Source organism: Scyliorhinus canicula, chromosome 10 (genome assembly GCF_902713615.1).
Source record: "Scyliorhinus canicula chromosome 10, sScyCan1.1, whole genome shotgun sequence".
Lineage (NCBI taxonomy): Eukaryota > Metazoa > Chordata > Chondrichthyes > Carcharhiniformes > Scyliorhinidae > Scyliorhinus > Scyliorhinus canicula.
This window is the reverse complement of record NC_052155.1, coordinates 191,759,133-191,772,851: the sequence shown is the minus strand read 5'-3', so window position 1 is coordinate 191,772,851 and position 13,719 is coordinate 191,759,133. Positions and strand designations below refer to the sequence as shown.

General features: G+C 43.2%; 1 protein-coding gene across 9 annotated transcripts in view; it reads left to right on the top strand.

The window, feature by feature from the left end:
* avl9 (AVL9 homolog (S. cerevisiase)) overlaps positions 1 to 13,719 on the top strand; it is a 183,166-nt gene that overhangs the window by 87,004 nt on the left and 82,443 nt on the right. For all 9 annotated transcript variants that reach the window (XR_005462168.1, XM_038810418.1, XM_038810424.1 and 6 more), the window contains 2 exons: positions 9,051 to 9,120; positions 10,372 to 10,913. Coding sequence is in view for 8 of the 9 variants with exons in the window: in XM_038810418.1 (XP_038666346.1) it covers positions 9,051 to 9,120; positions 10,372 to 10,913 (612 nt within the window). In the remaining variant the exon portion in view is untranslated. The remainder of the gene's footprint in view (positions 1 to 9,050; positions 9,121 to 10,371; positions 10,914 to 13,719) is intronic.

Here is a 13,719-nt window from a genome sequence, read left to right as displayed (position 1 = left end):
TACTGTTGCAGGCAGGGCATTCCACGCCCTTACTACTCTCTGAGTAAAGAACCTACCTCTGACATCTGTCCTACATCTATCTCCCCTCAATTTAAAGCTATGTCCCCTCATGCTAGACATCACCATCCGAGGAAAAAGGCTCTCACTGTCCACCCTATCTAATCCTCTGATCAGCTTGTATGCCTCAATTAAGTCACCTCTTAACCTTCTCTCTAACGAAAACAGCCTCAAGTCCCTTAGCCTTTCCTCATAAGTTCTTCCCTCCATACCAGGCAACATCCTGGTAAATCTCCTCTGCACCCTTTCCAATGCTTCCACATCCTTCCTATAATGCAGCGACCAGAACTGCACGCAATACTCCAAATGCGGCCGCACCAGAGTTTTGTACAACTGCAAAATTGACCTCATGGCTCCGAAACTCAATTCCTCTAGCAATAAAAGCTAACACACCATATGCCTTCTTAACAACCCTCTCAACCTGGGTGGCAACTTTCAGGGATCTATGTACATGGACACCGAGATCTCTCTGCTCATCCACACTACCAAGAATCTTCCCATTAGCCCAGTACTCTGCATTCCTGTTATTCCTTCCAAAATGAATCACCTCACACTTTTCTGCATTAAACTCCATTTGCCACCTGTCAGCCCAGCTCTGCAGCTTATGTATGTCCCTCTGTAACTTGTAACATCCTTCTGCACTGTCCACAACTCCACCGACTTTAGTGTCATCTGCAAATTTACTCACCCATCCTTCTACGCCCTCCTCCAGGTCATTTATAAAAATGACAAACAGCAATGGCCCCAAAACAGATCCTTGTGGTACACCACTAGTAATTGGACTCCAGTCTGAACATTTCCCATCAACCACCACCCTTTGTCGTCTTCCAGCTAGCCAATTTCTGATCCAAACTGCAAAATCGCCCTGAAACCCATGCCTCTGTATTTTCTGCAATAGCCTACCATGGGGAACCTTATCAAACGCTTTACTGAAATCCATGTACACCACATCAACTGCTTTACCCTCATCCACCTGTTTGGTCACCTTCTCAAAGAACTCAATAAGGTTTGTGAGGCACGACCTACCCTTCACAAAACCGTGTTGACTATCTCTAATCAAATTATTCCTTTCCAGATGATTATCCATCCGATCTCTTATAAACCTTTCCAAGACTTTGCCCACAACAGAAGTAAGGCTCGCTGGTCTATAGTTACCGGGGTTGTCTCTACTCCCCTTCTTGAACAAGGGGACAACATTTGTTATCCTCCAGTCTTCTGGCACTATTCCTGTAGACAAAGATGGCTTAAAGATCAAAGGCTCAGCAATCTTCTCCCTAGCTTCCCAGAGAATCCTAGGATAAATCCCATCCGGCCTAGGGCACTTATCTATTTGAACACTTTCCAGAATCACTAACACCTCCTCCTTATGAACCTCAAGCCCTTCTAGTCTAGTAGCCTATATCTCAGTATTCTCGACAACATTGTCTTTTTCCTGTGTGAATACTGACGAAAAATACTCATTTAGCACCTCTCCTATCTCCTCGGACTCCACCATCAACTTCCTACTACTGTCCTTGACTGGCCCTAGTCTTACCCTAGTCATTCTTTTATTCCTGACATATCTATAGAAAGCTTTAGGGTTATCCTTGATCCTACCTGCCAAAGACTTCTCATGTCCCCTCCTGGCTCTTAGCTCTCTCTTTAGATCCTTCCTAGCTCTCTCTTTAGGTCCTTCCTGGCTAACTTTTAACTCTCAAGCGCCCTAACTGAACCTTCATGTCTCATCATTACATAAGCCTCCTCCTTCCACTTGACAAGTGTTTCAACTGCTTTAGTAAACCATGGTTCCCTCGCTCGACCACTTCATCCCTGCCTGACAGGTACATACTTATCAAGGACACGCAGTAGCTGTTCCTTGAACATGCTCCACATTTCCATTGTGCCCATCCCCTGCAGTTTTCCTCTCCATCTGATGCATCCTAAGTCTTGCCTCATTGCATCACAATTGCCTTTCCCCCAGATATGACTCTTGCCTTGCGGTATATACTATCCCTTTCCATCACTAAAGTAAACGTAATCGAATTGTGGTCACTATCACCAAAGTGCTCACCTACCTCCAAATCTAACACCTGTCCTGGTTCATTACCCAGCACCAAATCCAATACGGCCTCGCCTCTCGTTGGCCTATCTACATACTGCGTCAGGAAACCCTCCATCACACATTGGATAAAAACGGACCCATCTAAAGTCAACAACGACGTGACTCCCTGGTTAGTTGCCTGATGGTTTGTGATGTCGAGGGTCTGCTTCGGAGATGTGATCAGGGGAGGTGGTATTAATACAATGGTGAGATGTGTCTCAGATATCAATGGGAGCGAAATGAAACTGTTTAAATTGCAGACTCATTAACTTGCACATTACCCACGGACAGGGTTAACTAACTAAAACTCAGTTGCAGCCAGCTTGATAGCTGCAGCTCAGGTAATCTTGTGTAATGTTAGTTAACTGATGCAACACTGTTCTTTGGGGATATTTACAAGTGGCTGAGAAATGTTTTCTTGTTTACATACATTTTGTTTTCATTGAGAATGGTAGGAAAGTTTTTAACCAGTTCTTATAATGATTGGGGATGGTTGGGCAGGGGGAGCAGAGTGGTCTTAGCTGATCGTAGCAAAGTGCGGATGACTGTGCTTGTTTACATAATAAGAACTAGGAGCAGGAGTCGGCCATCTGGCCCCTTGAGCCTGCTCCGCCATTCAATTAGATCATGGCTGATCTTCTGTGGACTCAGCTCCACTTTCCTGCCCGAACACCATAACCCTTTATTCCTTTATTCTTCAAAAAAAACTATCTATCTTTATCTTGAAAACATTTAATGAAGGAGCCTCAACTGCTTCACTGGGCAGGGAATTCCATAAATTCACAACCCTTTGGGTGAAGACTTCCCCTTATTTTGAGGCTATGCCCACTAGTTCCGATTTCACCTGCCGGTGGAAAAACCTGCCCACATCTATCCTATCTATTCCTTTCATAATTTTATATGTCTCTATAAGATCCCCCCCCCCCCCCCCCCTCCTCTAAATTCCAACAAGTACAGTCCCAGTCTACTCAACCTCTCCTCATAATCCGACGCCCTCAACTCTGGGATTAACCTAGTGAATCTCCTCTGCACGTCCTCCAGCGCCAGTATATCCTTTCTTAGGTAAGGAGACCAAAACTGAACACACTACTCCAGGTGTGACCTCACCAGTTGCAGCATAACCTCCCTAGTCTTAAATTCCATCCCTCTTGCAATGAAGAACAAAACTCCATTTGCCTTCTTAATCACCTGTAAACCAACTTTTTGCGACTCATGCACTGGGACACCCAGGTCCCTATGCACAGCAGCATGTTTTAATATTTTATCATTTAAATAATAATCCCTTTTGCTGTTATTCCTACCAAAATGGATAACCTCACATCTGCCAGACCCTAGCCCATTCATTCAAACTATCCAAATCCCTCTGCAGACTTCCAGTATCCTCTGCACTTTTTGCTTTACCACTCATCTTAGTGTTGTCTGCAAACATGAACACATTGCACTTGGTCCCTAACTCCAAATCATCTATGTAAATTGTGAACAATTGTGGGCCCAACACTGATCCTTGAGGGACACCACTAGCTACTGATTGCCAACCAGAGAAACACCCATTAATCCCCACTCTTTGCTTTCTATTAATTAACCAATCCTCTATCCATGATACAACTTTACCTTTAGCGCCATACATCATTATCTTATGCAGCAACCTTTTGTGTGGCACCTTGTCAAAAACTTTCTGGAAATCCAGATATACCACATCCATTGGTTCCCCATTATCTACCGCACTGGTAATGTCGGCAAAAAACTCCACTAAATTAGTTATGCACGGCCTGCCCTTTATGTCCCATGATGCGTCTGCCCAATGGGACAATTTCTATCCAGATGCCTTCCTATTTCTTCCTTGATGATAGATTCCAGCATCTTCTCTACTCCTGAAGTTAAGCTAACTGGCCTATAATTACCCGCTTTCGGCCTACCTCCCTTTTTAAACAGTGGTGTCACGTTTGCTAATTTCCAATCTGCCGAGACCACCCCAGAGTCTAGTGAATTTTGGTAAATCTCAAACCCAGGCCCAAGACAGACCCACAATCATAGTGAAAGGAGAGGCAACAGTAGCAGCATGTTCAAACGACGGTCAGGCCTATACAGCCTCCAAAGGCAGAAAAAGGGTAGACGAGTGAACAAACCCACCTATAATAGGAAGCATGATTATAGAAGGTGATGGAGATAAAGCACACATTAAGGCATATATATGTGTAAATTAGGCAAGTGGTTATTTAAATGGTCTAGCAACCATTAACACTGACAAAATTATGTAAAAACCCAACCAATTACTTTCATAAATGGAAACCTCCACTCTACATGTATCTGCAGCCATACAGTAAATGGTTGACTTGTAATGCCCTCTTCAATGCTCTGGTAAGCAACTTGGTTTTACATTTAGCCTTGGCAGTGCTGCTCAGAAAGGATTAAGTAAATCAGATTATTTTTAAAGCAGACAGAAATGCATAAATCCTACAAAGTAGTTGCTGGGCTGCAAAAAAACAGCCAAAAGGAGATGCACAGTCACAGCATCAGAGTAAAATATGGTAACAATTGAAAGAAATGTAAACCTTCCACTTATACAAAGCTATATTTATGTTTGAGTGTCAGAAAAGTAGTGATCACTTGAGAATTTTGGGGAAATCCAAGTAAATTGGAATATTTTCTGCTGGTTCCATATTTTTTTAAAAACTGTGGGTAACTGTAAATTGCTTAAGGCAGGGACAGCATGTTCGCTCGTCTACCCTTTTTCTGCCTTTGGAGGCTGTATGGGCCTGACCATAGTCTGACCATGCTGCTACTGTTAATCAAACCTGTGCTTTTGATATGTTGATGAGCCGAGCAATCCTGCAAACAGATGTTTACCCATGGCAGGTTCGTGACAACAGGAAATAGAACATGCAGGTTTTTGAATAAAGTGCTAAAGGTTCAAAGGAGAATACAAGGTGTGAACACAGGGTCATAAAGTGAGTGTAGATGTAAAGTACACACGCTTAATGACACACTTCTCACACCTTGTTTGTTGTCTAGTCTCTTCCCACCTGCATTTATGATTCCTCTGATGCCCTTTGTCATATCATCAATTTCCAGTTTCCTGGCGCTAACTGCTCCTGCTTCATTATGGATGTCCAATCCTTCTCCACCTCCACCTGGAGGATATGAGGGCTTTCCACTTCTTCCTTGAGCAGAACCTGAACAATCCCTATCATCCACTACCACTTCTCCATCTGGCTGAACTTGTTCTGTCACTCAACAGTTTCTCCTTTAACTTGTCTCACTTCCTGAAAATAAAACGGCTGTCGGTGTCCTCATGGGCCCCATTATGCCTGTCTTTTTATGAGGTATGAGGAACATTAATCGTTTCAGGCCTGCTCCCACAACACTTTCCCAAATACATTGATGACTGTATACGGTGCTCCTTCATACTCTCATCTGGACCTGGAAAAATGTATCGATTGTGCTTCCAATTTCCACCCCTCTTTCACCTTCACATGGTCCATCTCCGACTGACCATCAATATTCATTACAATCCACCGACTCTCAGAGCTATCTTGACTACAGTTCTTCTCACACTGCTTCCTGTCACGACTCCATCCCAACTTCCAGCTCTCCACCTCAGACATATCAGTTCCGATCATGCGACCTTCGGAAAAAGACCGTCTGACCCATCTGCTTTCTTCCATAACCAAGGTTCCCCACCACCTCCTCCCAAACTGTGGTTGACAGGGCATGCAACCGGGTTCAACCCTTTCCCGCACCTCTGTCTCTTGCCCTCCCTCCCAGGACTACGATAGGGCCCCCCTTCTCCTCACCTTCCACCCCACCAGCCTCTATATTCAAAGGATCCCCTCTGCCAATGACACTAACACCAGCATGATTCTTACCGTGAAACACATCTTCTCTCCCCCCCCCCCCCCCCCCCCCCCAGTCAGCATTCTGCAGGGACCACTCCCTTTGTGACTCCCTGGTCCACTCCTCCATCACCCCCTCATCCCTTTCCCATGACACCTTCCCTTGCAATTGCAAAAGATGCTACAACTTCCTTTTTACCTCCTCCCTTCTCACTGTTCAAAACCCATACACCATTCAAGTGAAGCAACATTTCACTTGCTACCCCTTCAATTTGGTTGACTATTCACTCCCAATGCAGTGTCCTCTACTGATAGGGAGATAAAGATCTACTCCCATTCCACAAGGATCAAATGAGACTTAGCGTTCTGTTTCAACCAGTTTATTGTTACTGGCATGAGCTCGGGAGCTCATACCCAATCAAAATGGAGCACAGGTTCCCTGAAAATCTACAAATCTACTAGTATTATACTGATGTAGAGATAGTGATTACACCACTCAGCAGGTTACACAGTGGTGCTCTGCTATCTCAGCCCAATAATGCTTACAAGACTAGATTACTTCATTACATTCCGAGTGAGCACATGTGATTATATTATCCAATAACTGTTAATACTACATTATCATTCACTACTAAGACACGTATACATTGTAGCACTTGACTACCTATGGTTAGTCCCACCCACTCCTCTGTTCTGCTTGCTGTTCAATTTCTTTTTAACTCCTTCATCTACATTGACTGGGTGACTGCTTTGCGGAACACCTTCAATATGTAAACGTGACCTCAACGTTCCTGTCACCAGCATTTAGTTCTCATACCCACATGTCCATCCTTGGCCTGCTCCAATGATACCTAGTGCAAACAGAAGAAGCAGCACTTCATCTTCCAATTAGGCACATTACAGCCCTTAGGACACAACATTGAGTTCAACAACTTTAGACTGTGACCTTTGTTTTCTATCTTGACCCTTTTTATATTCAAAACATTTTTTGTCCCAATGCAACCAACTCCCATTGGGCCATCTGTCACCTTTTCTTTAGTTTTACTTTTACTGAGAACCAACCTTTGTTTTCCCATTGACACAATCTGATATATTATCTTTTTGCCATAACTAGCACCTTCCATAACCCTTCACTACTGCCGTTAATGCTTCCTCTGCCCAGCATCTTTTTGCAACCCTCCAAGCTCTTACCTATCACTGACCTTTGAATCTGTTGTAGCTGCTCCACCCCCCTTATACAGTATAGCCCATCACGTTTCTCCCTCTCTAACCCTGCAGAGGAGTCATACAGATTCAAAACATTAACTCTATTTCCCTCTTCACACATGCTGCCAGACACGCTGAGTTTTTCCAATATTTTTTGTTTTCGTTTGAGATTTCCAGCATCCGCAGTATTTGGCTTAAAAACCCTTCATGTTCTGTATTGTTACCAACTTGCCTTAGGTACATAGAACATAGAACATAGAACAGTACAGCACAGAACAGGCCCTTCGGCCCTCGATGTTGTGCCGAGCCATGATCACCCTACTCAAACCCACGTATCCACCCTATACCCCCAACAACCTTAACCTTACTTTTTAGGACACTACGGGCAATTTAGCATGGCCAATCCACCTAACCCGCACGGGGCAGCAGGGTAGCATGGTGGTTAGCATAAATGCTTCACAGCTCCAGGGTCCCAGGTTCGATTCCCGGCTGGGTCACTGTCTGTGTGGAGTCTGCACGTCCTCCCCCTGTGTGCGTGGGTTTCCTCCGGGTGCTCCGGTTTCCTCCCACAGTCCAAAGATGTGCGGGTTAGGTGGATTGGCCATGCTAAATTGCCCGTAGTGTCCTAATAAAAGTAAGGTTAAGGGGGGGGTTGTTGGGTTACGGGTATAGGGTGGATACGTGGGTTTGAGTAGGGTGATCATGGCTCGGCACAACATTGAGAGCCGAAGGGCCTGTTCTGTGCTGTACTGTTCTATGTTCTATGTTCTATCTTTGGACTGTGGGAGGAAACCGGAGCACCCGGAGGAAACCCACGCACACACGGGGAGGACGTGCAGACCCCGCACAGACAGTGACCCAGCCGGGAATCGAACCTGGGACCCTGGAGCTGTGAAGCATTTATGCTAACCACCATGCTACCGTGCTGCCCCTGTTTGTATTATAAGCATCTGTTTGTAGTGTTGCGAGGTTCATCAACATATCAAAAGCGCTAGATCCATCAATATAGCCAAGTTGTCACTGCCTTAAGCAACTTAGTTTGCTATAGTTAAAAAAAATATATGGTTATAGAATCCCTATAGCAGAAGGAGGCCATTCGGCCCATCAAAGCTGCATAGACTGTCTGAAAGAGCACCCCAACTAGGCCCACTCTCCTGACCTATTCTAGTGAACCCACCAGGCCTGCATATCTTTGGGCCAGCCGCAAATATTCCAATTTTCGTAGACTTTCCTAATATTCTCATGTCATGACTATTTTCTTGACACAAGCCCCACTGTGCTTTATATTAGTAGCTGTGGCAACTTATTAATCCAGAGCATAAATAGTCAGAAGTAAATACTGCAGATGATGGAAATCTAAACTATAAACTGAAAATGCTGGAAATAATCAGCAAATCAGGCAGCAACTGTGGACTGAAAAAGAGTTAATGTTTCAGGTTAAAGACATTCATCAGAGCTCAAGTTGATCACTTGTGGTGCAAGGTCATTGACGTTTGACTTGCAGTATTAACTGTTTTTCTCTCCACAGATGTTGCCTGAGCTGCTAGGTATTTTCATCATTTTCTGTTTCTAATTCATAAATATTTAGAATTTTCCACAACCATATATAAAGGGTTAGAGATTTCAATAATATTGGTATCACATGAGGAATTCTAACCTTGAATTAATTTACTTTTATGTTCGGAGTAGTCCATTGCATCCGAGTTCTTCCACCCAATGCTTTTGCAGATTTTGTTTAGTGCAGAGCTGGGAGTCACTGGTTTCCAATTTGTGATGTCTGCTCGAAAGCTTAAATATTTCCTAAATTTTAAAAAGGATTGATGATGGCCATGTGTGTCATGTGTATGATAATAAAATGACAATTGTCTTTACAGGTTCTATTTTATTTGTCACCGGTAAACCGTCTGGTTGGAACCCTGATGACTGTTCTGTCACTTTTTCCAGGTTGGCACTAACACATTTGTATCACTGACAAATTAGTGATTTGTTCACTCAAAATATTCCAAAGCATTTTACAGCCAATTAAATTTTTGAAATGAGGCAACTGATGCAATGTAGGGAAACATGGCAACTAGTTTGTGCACAACAATATCCCCAAAATAGCAGGGACATATATGACCAGCTGATTTTGTTTTTGTTAAATTTTGAGTGCCAAATTCCTTTTTTTCCAATTAAGGGGCAATTTAATGTGGCCAATTCACCTACCCTAGTTGTGGAGGTGAGACCCATGTACACACGGGGTGAATGTGCAAATTCCACACAGACAGTGATCTGGGGCTGGGATTGAACCGGGATCCAAAGCGCCACGAGGCACCAGTGCTAACCACTGCACCACCATGCCACCCAGATAATTTGTTTTTAAGTGATGTTAGTTCAAGAACCTGGAGAACTCTCCTGTTGCTCTTAAAATAGTGCCATGGCATTGTATACATCCAACTCCGATTGAACCTTGGTTTTACACCTCATCTCAAAGATGGCACTTCTGACATTGCAGCATGACGTGTCAGCCTTAATTATGTACTCGAGTCTCTGGAGTGGAATTTACGATTTTCTGACTCCCAATACAGGGGTATTACCACTGACCCAAGATTATTTTTTATGTGGGATCTGAATAAGTGAGAAGAACAGATCAATTAGCATGATAAACAGTCAGCTTACTTGTAATGTAGTTCTTCCATATATAAACACTACTCCAGGTTCTCTCTGATTAGGATCAATTTGGAGCCTCTGATTTTGTTTTTACTACTATTTCCTTTAAAAGAGCTGAGATGTTCTTTTGCAAGAAACCCTGTTGAAAAAGGTGGGGATGATCGATTTGTCCTCATGATTTTATTACAGTGTCACTCTTGAAGGACAGTAAGAAGTCTTGCAACACCAGGTTAAAGTCCAACAGGTTTGTTTGGAGTCAGTAGCTTTCAGAGCACAGCTCCTTCAATGATCAATTCATCATTGAAGGAACTGCACTCCGAAAGCTACTGACTCCAACAAACCTGTTGGACTTTAACCTGGTGTTGTAAGACTTCTTACTATGCCCACACGAGTCCAACGCGGGCATCTCCACATCATGACTCTTGAAGGAGACAGTGGATCCAGTTGTTTCCCCCTCCCATTCTGAATAATAGTTTGTTCTTTCACATGGGGAAGTTGGACTTTGTTCAACTAATAATCTCTGACTTATTTTTATGATTGCTCTAGGAATGGTAGAACATGGTTTAGCAGATTCATCGCAATACAAGCCACGAAAGAGCACCTCTGAGGATGTTGCTTTCCAGGAACATGGTTTGAATACTGAAGAATATGTTTCCATTTCTGTGTCAGATATTTCAAACCCTGCTTCAGAATTCAATGTAAAGGCAAAATATCCAGGAGGCGATCATCAAATGAAAGTTATGGCAAAGGTGGTAACCTTTCCAGATGTACAAAGGTCTGAGCAGGCAGATAGTAGACTTCAGCCACTGAGACCTTCGCATTGCACTTCATCTAACTCATCAGAGAGTGATTGGGAAACTTTGGATCCAAGCATTCTTGATGCTGATAATGGGATAAAAGAAGATGTGTTGAATGAAAAGGATAATTCTGATCAAAAAGAAGTGTTTACATCAGATACCTTGATTTCCCAGTCCTTGCCAATCACAGTGCAGCCACAGGCTAACACAGGCCAGACAGTGATAGTTCCAGGACTAATTTCTGGTCTAAAGGAAGACCAATATGGAATGCCCTTAGCTATTTTCACTAAGGTAACTCTAAATATTGCATTTTGACTTTGATTTGAATTCCAGTAGGTATTTTGTCGTCTTTATATGAAACACAAGTACGTTAAAGGCTTAAACACCAAAATGTTCTTTAAGGAAGTGTTAATAACTCTGCTGATGTTAAATGCGAGGGTATCCCGGAAGGGTAACTGGAACTCTGGTTGTTAGTGGTGTAATGTGAGAAAACATATGCAAACCAGGGAGGAATAGTCCAGTTGTTTTATGATCAATTAATGAAGAATATTTATTAACTTGAAAGAAAAACATACAACAAGAAGAACTATAATACTCTACAACAGTACACTTAACTACACTGATGGCTATACACACTAATGCATGAAGTTACCCCTTTGTTCCCAACTACCTATGCTTCCTGAACTCTGGGATGCCTCTTGTTCCCAAACAGCATCCAATATTATATAACTCTGAGCTGAATCCGGCAAATAATTACCACACATAGGTTATTTATCCACATTTGGGAAAATCGGCGAAGGTGTAATCTTCTCTGTTCGAGTTTTGGATTTAGCAATAACTGTGACAGTCATGGGAGCTGCTGCTATTGTGTCCCTTTCTCCAGTTATTATACTATGGGTACATCATTATTTTCCTTTGATGTTACCTACCCTATGGACCCAGCTTTTAGCATACAAGTGCCAATTTCCTTATCTCATCACTTTGAAGTTACATCTTCTATACCCCCATTGTTTTCCCCTAGTCACATATTTAAATATTTGCTTTTCTCGCTGGTATGCTAATTCACATATCAAAACCCCCCTCCTTAGCAATTCCCCTTTTTCTTTTATCCCAATTCATGTTTTAATCTTTATTTGCCTCCATCCTTAACAGAAGGCTGTTTTGGCAATCTTAAGACCAAAAGTGCAATTCAATTGACCTAGAAAATGCTAGATAAGGTGCTTGTGTGTTCTTAGTGAATGGAGCAATCTAGCAATTTTGTGCCAAAATACTGTAAAATTACAAACCAACTTGTTCCTCAAAAATTGTACTTATACAATTTTAAGGATTACAATATTTACTTTCATTTATGTAACCTTTTCAGTTGATAATGTTTTAATTTTATTTTTGGGTCATTTCTGGTCACCCTATTACAGAAAGGATATTATTAAACTGGAAGGAGTGCAGAAAAGATTTACTGGAATGCTACCGGGACTTGATGGTCTGAGTTATAAGGAGAGGCTGGATACAATGGGACTTTTTCCCCTGGAAGGTGGGAGGCCGAGGGGTGATCTTATAAGAGGGTCTATAAAATAATGAGGAGGGCAGGGCAGCACGGTGGCGCAGTGGGTTAGCACTGCAGTCTCACGGCGCCGAGGTCCCAGGTTCGATCCCGGCTCTGGGTCACTGTCCGTGTGGAGTTTGCACATTCTCCCCGTGTCTGTGTGGGGTTTGCCCCCACAACCCAAAAATGTGCAAGCTAGGTGGATTGGCCACGCTAAATTGCCACTTAATTGGAAAAAATGAATTGAGTGCTCAAAAATTTTTTTTTTTATTTTAAAAAATAAATCTAGAGGACATAGGTTTAAGGTGAGAGGGGAGAGATACAAAAGGATCCAGAGGGACAATTGTTTCACACAGAGGGTGGTGAGTGTCAGGAACGAGCTGCTAGAGGCAGTAGTAGAGGCGGGTGCAATTTTGCCTTTTAAAAAGCATTTAGACAGTTATATACAGGTAAGATAGATATAGAGGGATATGGGCCAAATGCGGGCAATTGGGACTAGCTTAGTGGTTAAAACAGAGCGGCATGGACAAGTTGGGCCGAAGGGCCTGATTCCATGCAGTAAACCTCTGACTCTATGACTCCACGGGGTAATTAGGGCTGACACTTTAGTGCATTTCTAGGCCATTTCTCTATCCTTTGAGAAGTTAGTGGGCTGCTTCTTAAATTTTTGTATTCCGTGTAGTGAAGGTGTTCCAACAGTCCTGTTATGTAGAGAGTTCCAGGATTTTGACAAAGTGACGATGCTAGAAAGGCAATCCATATTCAAGTCAGGATGGTATGTGTCTTCAAGGGGAACTTGGCGATCATGCTGTTCCAACCTACTGCTCTCCTCTTCCTAGGTGATGGTAAGCATTTATTTGAGTGGTGCTGTCGAATAAACCTTTATGGGTTGCTGGAATGCATTCTGTAAATGGTAAACACCGCAGTAACAATTCTCTGAAGGTGGAGAGAGTGAATGTTCAAGGTGGTGGATTTACTCCTAATATCTTGTTAAACTGATAGAACATAGAACAGTACAGCACAGAACAGGCCCTTCGGCCCTCAATGTTGTGCCGAGCCATGATCACCCTACTCAAACTTACGTATCCACCCTATACCCGTAACCCAACAACCCCCCCCTTAACCTTACTTTTATTAGGACACTACGGGCAATTTAGCATGGCCAATCCACCTAACCCGCACATCTTTGGACTGTGGGAGGAAACCGGAGCACCCGGAGGAAACCCACGCACACAGGGGGAGGACGTGCAGACTCCACACAGACAGTGACCCAGCCGGGAATCGAACCTGGGACCCTGGAGCTGTGAAGCATTTATGCTAACCACCATGCTACCCTGCTGCCCCTATGATCTCGAAGATGTGAACGATCACGTGGCAACATTTAAAGAACAGTTCTCTCAGATGTGTTGGCCAACCTTTATACTGCAATCCGCATCTTTCTGATGAAAGATCATCTACCTGAAACGTTATCTCAATATCTCTTCCACAGATGCTGCCTGACCTGAGTATTTCCAGAATTTTCTATTTTTGATTTCCACCAGCTTTTGCCTCATT